This window comes from Juglans microcarpa x Juglans regia, chromosome 5S (genome assembly GCF_004785595.1).
Source record: "Juglans microcarpa x Juglans regia isolate MS1-56 chromosome 5S, Jm3101_v1.0, whole genome shotgun sequence".
NCBI lineage: Eukaryota > Viridiplantae > Streptophyta > Magnoliopsida > Fagales > Juglandaceae > Juglans > Juglans microcarpa x Juglans regia.
The window spans coordinates 8,562,373-8,581,001 of record NC_054603.1 but is presented as its reverse complement, the minus strand read 5'-3'; the positions used below and the strand labels follow the sequence as shown (position 1 = coordinate 8,581,001).

General features: G+C 39.1%; 1 protein-coding gene across 1 annotated transcript; it reads right to left on the bottom strand.

Annotated features, from left to right (window-relative positions):
- Positions 1-202: 202 nt before the first annotated feature.
- LOC121267062 (enhancer of mRNA-decapping protein 4-like) lies at positions 203-18,384 on the bottom strand. Its single transcript, XM_041170940.1, has 13 exons — positions 18,286-18,384; positions 18,049-18,226; positions 17,515-17,999; positions 16,813-16,862; positions 16,577-16,733; positions 16,212-16,430; positions 15,958-16,086; positions 14,525-15,793; positions 12,576-12,686; positions 5,907-6,021; positions 885-1,028; positions 408-421; positions 203-316 (listed from the first exon to the last, which is right to left on the bottom strand). The coding sequence occupies exons 1-13, from the start codon at positions 18,382-18,384 to the stop codon at positions 203-205; spliced, it is 3,084 nt and encodes a 1,027-aa protein (XP_041026874.1).
- Between the last annotated feature and the right edge of the window lie 245 nt (positions 18,385-18,629).

Here is an 18,629-nt window from a genome sequence, read left to right as displayed (position 1 = left end):
ATCCGCATTTTTGCTTGGAAAAATGTTATGGTAGTGCCATAAGGAAAGGAAAAATATTGAGGACGGTCGGGTGTAAAGATTAATTTCACACTGGCCAATCAACAAACGCCATGTAGGCATCCCAAAAAGAATTGATTTGGATCCACATACATCGAAACCTCTCCCTCTCCCTTCCCCATTTGCACTCAAGACCTGAAACCTCTCATTCTCCTTCTTTCTCTCCCTTTCCCTTCCCATCTGCACTCAAGACCTGAAACCTCTGCCTCTCATTCTTTCTCTCCCTCTCCCTCTCCCTCCCCCATCTGCACTCAAGATGCTGACAAAAGTTCCAAAAAAAATGTGATCTAGCAAGGGATATTTCAACTTTGACTTTGTGTGTTACAGAAGCAAAGTTGAATAACAGAAACCTGATCAATTTCCTCTGCAATGAAACAACAAACATATGAATAAACCACACCATAAACTTATTGGATGTCAGCAACAAAATGTCAACCTCTAATATGATCAATTGAGCTTAATTTGATCTCTCCCATTCAACAATTTGATTGTCAGCCGGCGCCCTCCCATGCATGCATGCATTTTCTTATAATAACTAAACCACACCATAAACTTATTGGATGTCAGATTCAAGGGTCCCAAGGGCAATGACACAAAGCAAAATGCAATTCAATTATCTGCAACATTATTACTCGTTGACATTCGTCAGGATTCGCAGAGACATGTGTATTCACCCCGGTGCAGTGGCGGGAACTCGAACGCATACAAACATCGCCTTGATCAAACTTTCAACCACCTTTGCCCCTTCTTCTTGCTTTGTTTTTTTATGGTGATGAAGTTTGGTTGAGGTTTTGTGTAATGGGGCTCTTGGGGTGGTGGACCTTTACCATTTTGGGTAGTTTTGTTGGTGGATGCCTTCTGCATTTGGTTCATGGAGTTCTGCAAGTGGGTTTTGATCAAGAGGTGTTGCTCTATGCTCTCTTTCACCTGCCTTACAGGCATGTTGGATTTGCCAATTTTGCAGACTGAAACTGATACATAAAAGCACAATTACTCGTTGAAAAGAGATAAGCTTCACCAAATGGCACACGAACGCACTGCCTTCTTTCTATTCTTTCATATTTCTCTCACACAAATGACACACAAATTGCTTGAGTGCTGATCGGAAAGGGAGAGGGAGAGAAAGAAGGAGAGGGAGAGGTTTTGGTGTATGCGGGTCCAAATAGGAGCAGAGATGCATTTTTCTAGTAGGACAGATTTTGAGATTGTTGCAGAATCTAGAATGCTCAGTGCTTAATATACTGCCTTTATTAAGACCATGTTTTGGAGGTTACTAGCAAGGGTGAGTTTGGTTGATCATCTTAACAATCAAATATCTGAATTTGTGCCAAAAGCTTGCTAATAAAAGTAGAAAGAATAAAAGATTAAAATAAGAAAACAATGAGCTGCAGAAAATTGTGGACTGGTACGCTCATGACCTGCAACCATGAATAAAGGGGTTGTAACAAGAGAGGGTACAAATACAAAGTCAACATCAGTAGATAACAACAGAGGTTCAACGTTTACGAGAAAAATAGGGACAATCTGTAGTTAATCTCGCTAGCTTAGCTAAATAACTTTTGGCAATATGCGTCCAATATGTCTTGTAATCTTGACTAAGTAAGTTTTGAAGAAATGATAGTTTGTCTTTTTCTCATTTCTATCTCTATAAAATCAGTCTTGAGTTTAGTCTAATTCACATCAAATTTTCTTTACTCTATGTATCCATATGCATTCTCACTCTCTAAACTTTTTCCCTTTCTGTAATGGCTCAACAATCTTCTTCCAACAATCTCCTTGATCACTATATGAGGTATTCTATACTTCGGCTGCCAGTTATTTTTGTATCTGCCATAGATGCTATGATGCAGTATGAGAATGATATGACTAACAAGTTAGATGATGACACTATTTATGAGTTTGTGAGTCTCGGTACTCGATACTTATCATCCATTGTCACGTTTTCCCGGCAGTTGCAATCTAGAACTCATGAGGTTAAAAAGCTTAACGAGAAGATTTTTGTACTTCATCGACTTGTTCGCGAGTCTAATAAAAAAATAGAAGATTTAAAGTAGGAGAATAAGGATTTGAAATCATTGCTTGACTCTTCATTTTGTTTGCCTAATCCTTTAGATAAGGATAACATGTTGATATATGAAGAATAAAAGCGCTTGAAAAATGAGGCTAAAAATCTCAAATTTTTGTAATTCGTTTGAGATAATAAAATAAAGATGCTTAACAGATATTCATGGCATCCATCATTCATATTTCTCTTCTAATCATACATAATCTATCTTCTAGAGGAAGTTTTGTGAAAATGTATGTCAACTAATCATGTGTGCTTCTAGTACAATATCGCTTTTCTGCATATGATCTTGAAGAAAATGATATTTAATATGCATCTAAGTAGCTGATTAGATCGAAAGAAGTGTGCTTAGGATACCATAATGACCATGTGCCTAAGGTTATGGGTCCATATCTCCAATTATAAGTACCTCAATTATAAGCATAATAGCATCAATTAAACTTACAGATCACCTCAACATCTCGTGACATTCTCTAATAATGCCAACCTAATCATTAAATCTTTAATGTGCATGTCTAAGGCATATATGTACTTAAATCATCTTCTACTCGTAAACATTAAATTCTCGTACCTCAAAAATATATTGACTTCACAATTTCTTTTCATAGCTCTATTGCTAAATAATTCCATAATACATGACATTTTCCAAAAAATTTTTGTTCACCATTCATGCTAGGCAAGAGAACCACATTACCTAAAGAACATAATATACTTTCCATCAATAGTCATGAAATATCAATCATCATATGCAAATTTCCACCATAACTCTAAAACCTACTTACTAGGTTCCCTAATTTCCTTAAATAAGACTCCATCAAATATAATTCAATCTCCATCCATTCTTATGAGCCAGATACACTATCAATCTTAAAAGTAAAAGTTTCCCAACTTCACCTTCCTTCAATCAATTACATTGTCATAACCAACTTGACACGTAACTCTAGTACACATAATTCTCATAAAATTCTAGATATCCATGCTACATGAAATTCCTAGAGTCAGGTGTCATAATTTGTGACCATTAACTAATATTTCGATACTGACATGAATAATAATAATAATATCTGTCATAACCACAATAGTGCTAACTAGTAAGAGTTATAAAATATCCTATCATAAAAATATCTCAATAACTCTTGAGTGAGCTAAGAGCATCCTAGGTGACATTTTTCTTTCTAAGAGTCTGCAGAATCTCTCAGCTTGGGCTCTAATACCATACTGTGACACCCCCTTCCCGAAGGCTTTGGGAGTGTCACGTGGACACGTGACTGAAGCTAAGTAAGAGACTTGCATAATTTTTCTTTCTTTACTACATAAACATTGTTCATTCCAAAGGAAAACTTAAGTCAAATCATTGTCTAAAACATAGTCATATCCAAGTTTCCAAACTAATTGAAAAGGAAAAGACAATAATAAAATCACTAAGTACATAATCTGCTCCTTCTAAGTCTAGATGCCCATTTGTACTGATAATCATCACCTGGGTGGTGGAAAAACTTAAAACAAAGCTAAAATGAGTCGAAGACTCAGTAATAAATCCATCACAACATAAACATAATAAGCATATGGTTTTCATTAATAAACATAATAAGCATATGGTTTTCATTAACTTTTCATACTGAGAGCTTAAAATCATGACTGATCATACTGATGCTTACTAACTGATTTAACTGATTAATCTAACTAACTGATTAATCTGGCCCATACACTTAACCCTATGTGCAAGGTAGTGCCCCGGCTCCACATCCCACTATAGTAAGGGGAGCCGCTGAGTAATATTTTGGCATACTACGGTGGACCACACTTAAGTCCGTGGCTTGCACGTCTACCCTGGAACTAAATGATCATTTGATTAATTGATCTGATCTTATCTTGCACTTTGACTTAAGATAGCTTGTGTGTCTTATGTGACATGGGATGCATGATAAACATATTGATATAAATAACTGTAATTTCAGAATCTGAACATGATGCTGAATGACATGATCGTGTGTTGTACTTGGTGACATGATTGCATATGACATGAGTGGTGCATAAATAATAGTAGTCAATGAACTGGCTTGAATAATACTCATATATAAGCTGAACTATGATAATTTTAATTTATGATCAAATTACTTATCTCGCTGTACTGCTATTTGAATCTCACTTCGTAGCTCGTCATCTATACGAAGTATTAATGTCACTAAATTTGTCTAGGAAAACATGTCCTACTATCCTACTTAATTAGAATCACATCGTAGAACATAATCAAATAAATATTCTGTTTAATACGAAAATCTATGAATGCTAATATCTTAAAATATTTAAGATACTAATAACATATTTTTTCTTTCAAAATGTAACTTGGTAGAATACTTGGGCAATTGTAATAAAAACCTCAATTCTAAAAATAGGTTACCTTTCTTATAATTAACATAATTATTCAACAAGAAATCTAATAACTATTAATATCATTTAAATATTCTAAACATTTTTCTTTATTTTCAACCTACAACTTTAATTGCATAATTATAACAACATCTATTAAAATAAACAGTAGAATCTCGTTTAATAAAGCATTCAAATAAATTAAACACCTTTACTGCTAAAATACTAATATGATATCTAATCTTTCAAATATAATTTAACTATATATATATATATATATATTGTATCTAAAATAATTGGTGGAAACATTCGATTAATAGAAATAGACTTAATCATATTTAATTACACTTAGATTAATAAATAATAATGTTATTCAAAACTCATAACATATTCTTTAATTTCTATTTAAATATAACATAATAACTTTATTAAAATCCGACTAAATAGACAAAGAGAAATATTAACTAAAATAATAGGCTCCATTGTATAGTTTAAAATACATTTCAAATTCTTTAAACGTTTTTTTATAAAAATGAGCCTATGACTAATATATTTATTTAAATAAAAACTTTGGCTTAATAATCAGCCCAATCCCAATTAAGGAAAACAATTCATTTAAAAATCACTAGAATATATGAAAATTACAACCTGGCCCATAATAATATTAAAACACAAGTCCATCTGAATAAGCACAACACAGGCACTTGGCCATATGGGCTTAGGGCCTATACGAATTAAAGGGAGGCTACTCTTCAGGAAAGACACAAACTAAAAACAATTGAAAGGGGGAAATGGTCGTGCGATAACAGGAGACTCACCGAGAGGGGGGCTACGACAACAGTTATGGGTGGCTGGGAGTGAAGGCAGTGTAACTAGAGGCTCCTCCGGAGGGAGTGGGTGTGACGCCGAGAGAGGGAGAGAGAGGATATGTTAAGCTGAAAACAAGAGAGAGAGGAGGGTGGCGGACGACCGTGGCTTATTGGGAGGGAGTGGGTGCAATAAGGTTGTTCTAGTCGGCGATCTCTGAGAAAACGACGGGGGAAGAGAAGGGGTTTACCGTCGGTGTGTTTTGGGCAGCGTGGTGGTGCTTCGATGTCCTCTATGGTGGATTCTGACGAGGTAAATGGCTCGATTTTACAGAGGCTGTGGAAAGTGCTACGGGTTTCAGGTTTTTGAAGTTGGGCTTGCTGTGAGTTTTTTCCCTTCTCTGCATTTTTCTGTTGTGTTTAATACAGAGGCTTCGTGGGATTTTATAGAGAGGGAAAGGGGAGGATTGAGGATAGGATTATTGAGCTGGTGGAGATAAGAATACAGTCAGGGGATAAGGTTGAGTTGAGGATGAGGCTTACGAGTGGAAATATGAATACAATCTGGAGATAAGAATGAGTTGAGGATGAGGCTTACGGGTTGTTACAATTTGTGATCAGGTTTGTTATTTGCTGTATACGATTGTGTTCTAACTTCTCCTGCTTTGTGTTTTCCTCTTGGAAATGAGCACCCAAAGCATTAGTGTTATCCCTGATAACTTTCTAATATAGGATAAAGGATGAGAGAACACTAGAAGAGAAAGATATTAGCAGTAGAGAAAGAAAAAAAGCCAGAAAACTAATAGAAGAAGAAGACAGAGAAAGGGATGGAAGACGGCGACAGCCTCAATTGATTAATCTTCAAAAATTGATCTTCAGTGTTTCATTACAAGCATTTAAATAGTAAAAATAACACAAAACCTAAATAAACCTTAGAAAGTTTATAGGCTGAAGCCCAAGCCCATTAATATAAACCAAAATAAGATAAATAAAACATAAGTAAAATAACCAAAATAATAATAATAGAAGATGTCCTCATCAACTCTCCTGGGGTGGAAAAAACTCGACTCCGTTGAGTTAACAAAACACAATAAGGCTGCAATCAATCACTCAACCATAAGCTAAGTAATTGAGCAAATTTCTTCCGACGCCTATAAACATGTGTGAGTGGAGGCCTGAATCTGTGTCCCCACCAACTCCCTCGAAACAATTGGATGGTGACCCGGGCAAAGGAAGATCTTGCTGACTCCGATAAAGCTCCAATAAATCTGGATCAAGTTGCTGAAATGTCTCTCTGGGAATCCATCTACGGTCTAAATCAGGTTGATCTACCTAACGAACAAGGAATCGCTGAACCTCTCCATCATTGGTCAACGCCATCTGTTTATCTAAAATAACATCAATTTTATATTTGTGTGTTGTGATAGATGGTATTGGAGTAGGAGTGACAAAAGGTTCATAGTCAAAGTTTACAGATGGAGGTAGAAGAGGATCATTGGAGGGATTGAAATGGCCTTTGTAAGCAACTAAGTTTTCAACATTGAAAGTAGAGTGGCAACCCATATATGGTGGAAGATCAATGACATAGGCATTTGTACAAACACACTTTAAAATTTTAAAAAGACCGGCACTACGTGCCTACAATTTGGAAGCGGATTCAGGTGGACGCCATTCCAGTCTAATTCGGATCATAACATAATCCCCAACTTTAAATTCAACATATCATTTATGCAAATCAGCTCGAAATTTATATGATGCATTATTGGCCTCAAGTTGTTTATTGATCTCAATATGCAAGTCATGAAGATGTTGAACAAATGCCTCAGCTGACACAGACACACTAGCGTGTGGGGGGACTTGGGAATAAGGTCTAAACACTTCCTAGGCTTATAGCCATGAACAACTTCAAAGGGACTCATACCTATAGACCAATTCACAAAACTGTTATATGCAATTTGAGCTGTAGGGAGGATCAAATCCCAATTCCAAAGATTTTCCTGGACCAAATGTCTTAATAAGTTGCCAAGATTGCGGTTAACAACTTCAGTTTGGCCATCCGTCTGAGGGTGGTAAGTGGTGGAGAATTTCAATTTAGTGCCAACCATATGCCATAGGGTTATCCAAAAATGACTAGTAAAATGAACATCCCTATCTTAAACAATAGTCTTAAGAAGACCATACAACTTGACAATCTCATTAAAATACAACCTAGCGACCTTAGACGCATTTGAAGTCTTGTTACAAGAGATAAAGTAAGCCATTTTTAAGAAATGGTTCACTACAACAAAAATAGAGTCATGCTTCTTTGGAGTGCGTGGAAGTCCCAACACAAAATTCATACTAACATCTTGTCAAGGACAACTAGGGACGGGAAGGGGTGTGTAGAGACCGATATTTTGTCGTTTTTGTTTGGCCAACTGACAGGTGTTACAGGTGATAACTATCTTAGTCACATCTTTCCTCAAGTTAGCCCAATAGAATTGACGCTCAATCTCCTCTATGGTCTTATCACGTCCAAAATGTCAGGCCAAGCCTTCGGCATGAATTTCCCAAACTAAAATTCCCGAACTGAAGTCCGAGGGATGCACAACTTATTGGTTCTAAAAAGATAACTAGCCGCCAGACGGAACCCATCAGTCGTATCCGACTGCCCACTTTGCAAAGCGAGAAAAATATCCCTAAAATTAGGACAATTCATACTCTTCCTTAAGTCTTTCAAAACCTATGACCTTGACATTTATGATAGAAAAAAGGTAGATGTGGCGGCTCAAGGCATCAGCTGTTTGGTTCTCAACACCATTCCTATGTTTCAAAACAAAAGAATAAGCCTGTAAATATTCAACGCAACGGCCATGCCTATAATTCAACCCTTTCTAGGAGTTAAGGTAGCAGAGGACCTTATGGTCCGAATAAAGAACAAACTCCTGGAGCAACAAATAATGGCGCCAATAGCACAAAGCCTGCACAACCGCGTACAACTCCTTATCATAAGTAAAGTACCTTGTTTGGCATCATTTGGCATCATTTAACTTCTCACTTAAATATGCAACGGGGTGGAGTTTCAGGCTATGGACTCCACCTATTCCTACCCCTGAGGCATCATACTCGACCTCAAAAATTTTGGAAAAGTCGGGAAGTCACATGACAGGAGCTTCCATCATTCGCTTCTTGACTAACTTAAAAGCCTTAGCCTCTTCTGGTGTCCAACGAAACTCTCCTCTCTTCATGCACTCCGTGATAGGAGCTATAATTGTGTTAAAACCCTTGATGAAGCGATGATAAAAGGTAAGTAGGCCATGAAAACTCTTGACATCATGTGAAGTCTTGGGCTCTGGCCAACCAACAATGGCCTGAATCTTTGTGGGGTCAGCAGATACTCCTGTAGAGGATACAATGAATCCTAGGAAGACAACTCGATCGGTGAAGAAAGAACATTTCTTTACGTTAGCCTATAGACTTGTTCACGAAGGGTAGAATAAACCTGTGTGAGATGATCTAGATGTTGTTCCCTAGTTTTACTGTAAACAAGAATATCATCAAAGTAGACAACGAGGAACTTACCCATGAAAGGCCGAACTGCTTGTGTCATCACTCTTGTAAAAGTACTCGGGGCATTGGTTAGTCCAAAAAGCATGACCAACCACTCATAAAGATCATCCTTCATCTTGAAAGCAATTTTTCACTCATCACCAGGGCGAATCTTAATTTGATGATACTCACTTTTTAAATCAATCTTAGAAAATATTGTGGCACCAACCAACATATCATCAAGCCTAGGGATGGAAAAACGATACTTCATTGTGATCATATTAATGGCACGACTATCAATGCACATCTTCTAAGAGCCATCTTTCTTAGGAGTCAAAAGGGCAGGAATTGTACAAGGACTTAAACTCTCACGAATAAATCCTTTGTGAAGGAGTTCATCCACTTGCCTCTGGGGGTCAGCATGTTCAGTGAGATTTATCCTATAATGAGGCAAGTTTGGAAGAGATGCTCATGAGACAAGATCTATGGCATGGTGAATATCTCGTAAAGGGGGTAAGTGGTTAGGGAGGTCGTTAGGGAAGACATCCCAAAAATTCTGAAGAATCGACTGGGCCTTAGCAGAGGCCACTATTGGATACTCCAACAGAACCTCCATAACAATCACATCAAACAAAACAGAATCTCACATGAGTGTACGCTCAAACTCCTTAGGGTTAATGATATTTAACCCTTTCTGTTCCACAATTTTCTTTGCTTGCTTTGAACCAACAGGTTTTGGGGGTAAAGGATTAAGATGAGTCTTCTTTCCATTAAACACAAAAGACCATGAATTGGATCGACCATGGATGGTCACATCCAAGTCAAACCACCAAGGCCTACCAAGAATGACATGACCAACATCCATAGGAATGACGTCACACCATATACGATCCTTATACTTTACTGGATAGGCACCAAACAATGCTCTTTCACAGCTATGGAAGAAGTATCAACCCAAGAGACTTTATACGGCAAAGGGTGAGGAACATGCTTTAACCCAAGATGGGACACAGTAGCTACAAAAACTACGTTAATGCAACCACCACTATCCACAATGATTTTACAATCTTTATTATTGATTTTGATTTAAATATAAAAAATGACATGATGACGCCAATCATCAGCATCTTTGGGTTGGATAAGGGTACAACAAACAACACTTAACCGGGGTGTGTCGGAAACAAGGGGCACATAACCTAGACCCACAGGAAGGGTCCGGATACAACCTAAGAAGGTATCCTCATCATCACTCGAATCACCAAATTCTTCAAGCTTAGGTTCGTAGACTTGATCTTTTAACAGCTCATCAACTACACTCTTATGTTCCTTATTGACTAGGGCTCGACTGTGACAATTGGAGGAAATGTGGCCAAAACCCTTACAGTTGAAGCACTGCAAGCAGGAGGAAGTCCTAGGAATTTCATGACCTTTACCCTTATTTTCCCGTACAGGAAGAACATTAGATGGGGGAGGCCTAGGAGAGACTTATGGGGAAGAGTGGTGGCTGGGGTGATGGATGAATGGTTGTCCACACGCTTTCCATGCAGAGTCCTAGTAACCGACTCATAGTCTCGGACTAAAGAGTAAGCGTGGTCAAGAGTAGTGACACTCCGAAGGACAAGCTCGCGTGATAATCTTTTAGGCCTTATCTAAACAAACTCAAAGTCATGGCCTTATCCTCAACTACATGGCATCTCATTTGGAATTCATCAAATTGAGGGACATACTCAGTCACTGGTCGATTGCCCTGTGTAAGGGCATTCCATTGGTCCAACAAATTACCCCTGTAAGATTGGGGTAAGTACTTCTCTTGAATACAGCATTTCATTTCTTCCCAACTCCTAACAGGAGGCGCTTTGGCGCCTCTCAAGGAGATCCTCTACACTTTTCCAAAAGAGTTGGGGTAGTGTCTGTTAATTTCAAGCTAGCGAATTGAACTCTCTGATGCTTAGGGACCCCATACCAGGTAAAGAAACAATCCATATCCTAATCCATTGAGTAAAAACTTGAGGATTTAAGCAACCATCAAAAGTAAGGACATCTAACTTGATGTTTCTAAATAAGCACTCTTCATGATGAGTAGGAGACTGAGCACGCTGACGGTAATAGTCTCGTTCTTGCTCATGATCATAATTCTTATCCCCACGATCACGTCTAAAATGTTGTTGACCACTTAGTTGACGACGATGGTCTCTATTATGGAACGCTTCAGAGTTGTTAGACGAATGAGGGGGCTCTTCAAAATTGTTTAACCTAGCAGCTAGGTCCTTGTTCTCCTCATGAGTGTCAGCCATCTCAGTTTGGATAGCCGTTAATTGAGTCTATAAATGCTGCTTATTAGTGGCTAGTTGAGCTAATTGTTGGGTGAGGGCATCAAATTGGGAAGGATCCATGGTAAAAGGACTGGAACTAGAGATGACAAGACGACCATTACGCAACTGCATGCAATGCAACACCGCTAAATGAAGTGCAATGGAGAGATCAATGAACAATAAATACAAGCAATGAAAAATATTAACCTGAGCAAATTTTTTATTTTTTATTTTTTTTTGGGATTAAGTAAATCCAGATACGGCAAACAACTAATACTGATATTTAAAATAACAAAGCAATGACCAAATACCAATCAAGAAAAACCAATCATGTAGGATTTTTTTTTTTAGGGACAATTAATGAAAAGAAAAAAAAAAAACAATGGTATGGACTATGAAAATGAGAGAATGGGAAAATGAACAAAAAGAAACAAAGGTACAGACTAAATCAACCAAGGGGTAGTCAAATGGTCAACTTAAAAGGCGTCATGGCTCAATGGGTCCATTCTGATGGATTTGGATAAAAATACTACGGGTAACAACAGCACATAGAAACAATTAATACACTTTTAAAATGAACCGGTAGTATAAAACCAAAAAAGAGATAGGAAACAATGACACCCTTTGTTCGTTGAGAAACTGTGCACGGTTGGTGAAGACATCGCGCGAAAGGAAAAGCTTCTTATGGTAAAGGCGACCGATTGTGTCTTCCTTGGGCTGTGACAAATCGGTACATATAGTAACGTATTTGGCAAAGCAAGACCAGCACGCAAGTGAATGTCTTTCTTTCCTCTTCTCCATTCGTATTTCTCTCTCGCAAAATCGTCTCTCTATCTCGGCAATTTTGTTTCTGGTCTGGGTTTTGGAATATTGGTTTGGTGGTTCTCGGCAAGGTCTAAGAATAAGATGAAACGGTTTTCGACAGTTTTCTCCAATATTCTGATGGCCAAATTATTTGAGAAGACAATGAAATGAGTTGGTTTTGGTTTGGATAAAAGGAAGTTCTTCAGTGGAGATGGGTTTCGTGGGTTGCAGAAAAAAACAATGAGCAAAGATGAGGACCAAAAATTACTCTACTATTTGAGAAAACAATAGAATCGGCTCCTGATACCAAATATGAAGTAGGATAAAGGATGAGAGAACAGTAGAAGAGAAAGACAATAGCAGCAGAGAAAGAAAAAAAAAAAGCCAGAAAACTAATAGAAGAAGATAGAGGAAGGGATGGAAGACGACAGTAGCCTCAATTGATTAATCTTCAAAAACTTATCTTCAATGTTTCATTACAAGCATTTAAATAGTAAAAATAACACAAACCCTAAATAAACCTTAGAAAAGTCTATGGGCTGAAGCCCAAGCCCATTAATACAAACCTAAATAAGATAAATAAAATATAAGTAAAATAACCAAAATAACAATAATAGAATATGTCCTCGTCACTTTATCCATGCTCCGGCCCCAGGATCCCTCTAATCTTTTACCTTCTTTCGAAAATGAGCTAGAAACAATCACATTCATCTGCTTTTGCATTTCCTTTTGTGTGCTCATTAACTGAAAAATATGAAAAAACCATTACTCCAAAAGTACCACATTAGGCTTATCATCTGTTGAAAACAAATGAGATATGAATATTTAGAAAGTAGAAAAATATATAGAGATGGGAGCTGTATTTAAACAAAAATTATGATGTAATCATTATGTATATGGTAAAATCATTAATCTTAGAAGTTTCCAGTTCATTGAACCATAAAATATGACACTGTTAACCACTAATATTTGGTACACACACTGAAGCATTCATATGCCATACCATATAAGCTATGACATCAAATTAGAAGAAAAACACAGAGATATCATATGTATCAAGTAGTGGATGTAAAGGATTTGTCTGCAGTTGGCATGACAGGCAATTTGTTTTTAGGCTATAATATCAAAAGAGGGCTGCTAGAGACACAAAGGGATCCCACACACACTGATATGGCACACTATCAATATGCCACATGTCCATTTTTTTCTAATCCTTCATTTCTCCCTTTCCTTCTCTCTCCTCTTTCCCCCTTCAGTTGTGCGCTTCAGCCGTGCGCCTCACCCAACTCGGTCTCCCAGCCACAGCAACGCCGCCGCCGCCGCCGCTCGCCGACCACGACCAGCGGCCGTTCCCCCTCACCGGTGACCTCTCGACCGGACCCAGCCCCCCACAGTGCAGCCCCTCTCCCTCTCCTCCTCCTGAAATCGAGCCCCTCACACGGCTTCTCCCTCTCGCTGTTGCCAGCGCCGTCGTCACAGCGCAACGGCACCACCGCACCCAGCCCCTTGTCAGCATAAGCTTCTCCCCCAGCCACCTCACCCAGCCCTCTCTCTCCCTTCTTCTCGAGCAGCGTCTCCCTCTCTCGGTAAAGTGCCTCCCTCTCTCCCTTATCGGCACTCCATGTCGGTGGTGCTGCTTGAACCGTCGGCGTCTTTTGTCCACCATGAGGTGGTCCCCGACCACCATGGTCAGCGCGGGGAGAGGGCACTGGGAGATGGCAGCGGGTAGGAACGAGGGAGGGGAGAAAGGAAAAAGAAAAAAAAATAGGGGAAACGTGGCACACTGGTAGTTGCCATGTCAGTATGTGGAATTCCTTTGTGGAATCCCTTTGTGTCTATAGTGTTTTCCATATAAAAAACATAAGAGCCAATCTGTTATTTGTTCTCAATGAACTATAACAACTTCCGAAAGACAATAATATTTAACATGTAAATGAACATTCTGCCTAAAGGAAAATTAAGTGGTCATTGTAGTTAACATGTTAAATGCCAAAATCCAATCAAACTGATATTATCCTAGATTAAACCACCATATTTCTAATACAAACATGACGAGGAATTGGTACCTAAAGCATGAGACAAAACCTTTTTTTTTTTTAAATTTAAGTAGCATGAGATTAAACAACCTATATACTGTATTTAGCAAAACTCCTCAACAACAGCCAAAAATGGTCAAAACCCCAAGGGGTTGGCCCAAGTGGTGAAGGCCTTGGTTTTGGGATATCACTCCCTTCAAGATCCAAGGTTCAATACCTCATGGGTGCAAACAATACTTTGGGGCCACACCTCTAATGGAAAGCCAACGATTTAACCAGTTTCATGTAGAGAAACATCCGAGGGTGCAGTGCACCGGACCGGAGTTTACTCTACAGGAGTGGGTACGAAGGGCCTTGCCTTGGAGAGGTTCCCCGACATATAAAAAAAAAAAAGTGATCTCACTCAGTATTGCATCAAGTTTATGAAAATGTATCCACTTGTACTACAATATTCATCACGGCAGCTAGCAGGGCGGGCATTGCTTATGAGATGCCCAAAAAGTCCCAAATCTTTCTATGTTGAACCTAGAAATTTAAAACAATTACCTGATCAAGCACAGCCTGCATAGCCAATAATTGAGGCAAAGCAGCTTCTATAGTTGGGGCACCTGAACTGCCACCCGGTTTATTTGATGAATCTGTGGGGTTAAAAGGACTAGGAGAAGGGGAAGATGAACCAGACACTCTAGCATTTTTACCCTTTTGTCTCTTTCCTTTCGGAGCCGGTGCAGGAGATGGCAAAACTTCAACAGGAGTTTCTGATTCACCAACCTTTGTGGGTACATCTTTCATCGTGTCTTGAACTTCTTCCACAGAAGTGTTAGGAGTTTGGTTTGGTGCCTTAGAAATACTGACATCATTAGCTTGCCGTGATCTCTCCACATTGTAAGTTCCCACAAAAAAATCTCTAGCCATCTGAATGCCAAGATCTGAGGCCTGGGAATTAAAGGATTTCTCCTTTTTCTCTGCAACCATAATGTGCGAATCTCTCTGATAGTCAAACTCATAGTGAGGCGGATTAGTCTCATTGCAATTTAATGGGCTTCTAAAACCAGATAATTTGCGACTTAATCTTGGACTCAAAGGAAGGGGGGGTGATATAGTGTGGATATTTTCTGCTGTAACATGAGAAGGAAAATCACTTGGCATCGTTTCCACACCAGAAAGAGCAACTTCCACCAAGCTAGAAACCTTAGAAGAAGCCAAGTTTGCAGGAAGGCTCACTACTGGGCCAATTTCAGCACTGCTCGAAAAAATATGTGGCATAGGAGTTGCATTAACAACAGACATCTCAGTCGGTTTACATCCGTGAGGTGGTTCGAAAGAAGCAGAACCATCAGAAGCATCAAATACACGAGAAACAGTGGAGTCAGATTTCTCCAACAACACATTGTCTAGGGGTGGTGGCAGGCACTGAGATAGGGGAAGTGCATATTGCTGAATGGCTTGTGTTTGGACGCAGTAGACTTCGACAATATGTTCTCCATCTGGTAAACTGTCACTAGTTCCAGTAAGACTCAAGATAGGCATCGTGACCGTAAACTCGGAAATATAATCCATGCGGGTTGCAGCTGGATTAGGTCCATATTCTATGTGTACAGCATATATAACATTCTTCTTGGCATTTGCAAGTAATAAAAGGCCTGCACGGGGCAACAATATGACTTGATTAAAGAATGCATCCTCAATCTTGGGTTCAGAAGAACTCTTTATATCCAAAGTTTGAGTACACTTCCATGATTCAGTATCACTAGGCAGCAACCAGCCCTCCTCATCCGCAGAGGTCCATATTTTCACTTCCCGATTCAGTGGCCCCTGAAAAGAAACAAAGAAAAGGAAAGATATAACAGGTGCACCGATCATAATGTGTACTGCCATGTTGATCTTTACCAGACTAAACAATCTATTAGAAAAGCACCCTGAGTCATAGCATGAAAGTTACCATGTTTGGCATAAAGGGATAGACTAAGAGCATATACCGCTGTAATAAGAACAATGTGATCAGGACGGTGCGGGGCAGTCAAGAAAGTCACAGAATGCACAAGATTGCTATCATGGGGCCTGAATACTGCAAGTGGTAGTGCCTTGAGGTCTGCCCAAATCTTCACCTGTGGCAGAAGATCAGTGGCTGATGAGTAAGCAACAGAGCAACAATAATGAACAAAGCATAGTGGTGTATATTTCTTTATGGAAGGCACTGGCATGAGAGGAGAGGTAAAACAAGAATACAGACCGAGCCATCAATCGATGCTGAAGCTAAGCGGCTGGTCATCCATTGGCACATTGACAACTCTGTAATTTCATGATCATGTTTACCAACCAATTGGATCCCATCAATCAGTTCATCAATGGAGCATTTAAGAGGTTCCTCTGCCGAAAATACTTCCCCATTTCCAACTTTTGTGTTGTCAATTTTAAGGATATAACTTCCAATAGCAACCATCAAAATTTCCTGTGAAGCAATTCTCAGTGGTCAACTATAAAGACACACACAACTATGAACCAAGGAAAATAAGCCAAAGATACACAATGTACAAAAATAAAAAGCACATTAGAAGATAAATTAATTGATAACATAAATTACAAACTGATTAGTACTTGTTTGTGAGGATGCCAACACACTCGTGGGTGGACCGATTCCCCTCCTACTTCTATATGGATAGCAATGACAATTTTGCCTGTAATTTGAGGTTTGTCTTCCTCATCTGAGCCCTCATTGATCTTCCATATGAAAACTCGTCCATCTACACCAGCACTGAAGAAAATGAAAACCATAAATTTCTGATAAAAAGACTAATGAAAAGGAAAAATACAAGTTTGAGATAAAGGTCTACCTGGCCAAAAGGTGAACATCATCGGCGAAGAAAGCCATATCAGTTACTCTCTGCATGACATACACAAATATTCATAACACAAAAAACATAGTAATCTTGAATATGTTTAGAGGGTAATACACATATATATGATCCCCCATCCACACCAAATTGAACAAAAGCAATAGGATAAAAAGGTGATAAAGTCTCGTCCATATTTCAGAGAAAGAGAAAAAAAAATCAAATTCGCAAAACCGAAAAAACACAAGTTAAGATTTGAAATTGAAAACCAAAGTGCCGCCCACATTCTGCATTTGGTCACTGAAATGAGCACCTAATACAAGGTGAAGTGCGAAAGGGAGTGATTAAAGCAGCTCCTAGGAAATGCAAGTTAATCCTTTCACTTGTGATTTAAAAAGAAGTTTTTTTTTTTTTTTTTTTAAGTGTAACGTTCCTTCAAAAATTGTGCGAGTGAGAAGTTTCTCCAGCCAATGCCCAACAGTTCTCACATGAATTAAAAAAATTCCAACTTGCAATAGCTAAAGAAAATAATGAAAAGTGAAATAGCAGCCATGATTCCAACTGATAAAAAGTGACGGTAGTAGGCCTAAAGTACTCTGCTATACTCTGATTTAGAAGAAACAGAAGGAGAAGAGATCTCATCAACTATATAAAAGATGAAATGACACGAGAATAGAAATAGGTAGTCGAAGAAAAACAAACCTGTGTGTGGCCACGAAGCAAAGCTCTTAACGCAATATTTATGTTAAGGACGCGTATATTACCCAGCTTGAGACCATAACATATGTAAGATCTATTAACAGCAATCCGACGGCCAAGAACTAGGCCGGGATCGGAGCCGTACTTGGTGATGGGAGTGACTTCAAGCTGGGGCTGCACTTCGCCTTGCGGGCGGGCATCGATGTCGTAAACAACACGGTCACCGATCAAATGGCGTCCCTTGGGGAGTTTGGTGCTGAGTAACCGAGTGGGAGGTGGTACGGAAGGGATACTGTTCGAAGGCAAAGGTGAAGACGAAGACGGCGAAGGGAAGGGCATAGAAAGCTGAGGGAAATCAAGATTATTATTAGAGTTTGAGGGGGAGGAAGGAGGATTTTGGGTTGTCAAGAGAGCCATCAAACGGGCACTATGGGGAAGAAGCTGGTGCTGCTGCTGGTTCTGATGCTGGTGCTGGAAATGGTCAAGTAGGGAAGGTGGGTAAGAGAGGAAGTCGGGGTGGAAAGGGTAAGAAGGGACAGTGGGGTGGAGGATATGAGGATGAAGGCGTGAGATAAGGAGTAGATGAAGTAGGAGCAGGTGTAGGAAAAGATGGGGAGGAATTCAAATTTCCAGAAGGAGAGGGAAATAGAGAAGAAGAAGTAAGGAGTTTATGAGGAGGATTGGGTGAGGGTTTGAAGAGCTTGTGCACATCAATCTATTAAAAACCGTGCTTGGGCACCATTCGTGTGGTGATCTTGAACTCAAGCATACAACCGTATAGAGATCATTATAGTGAGCATGCTTGATTATGTTCACAAGCGTAAGATGGACTGCCGAGGGTTTGGAAATTCTCGGACAGTTAGAGAACTTCATCTTTTGGTAAAGAATAAGATCCCAAACTTTGTTTTCCTGATAGAAACAAAGTGTAGAAGAATCAAGATAGAAAGAACTAAGAAGCTTCTGAAGATGGAAAACAAATTTGTAGTGGATTGTAGAGGGCTGAGTGGGGGTTTGGCATTCTTATGGAGGGAAGACATTGATGCAAGTTTAGAATCCTATACTCAGCATCATATTTCTCTAAAAGTTAATAATTTAAATGAAGGAAAAACCCAGAACAA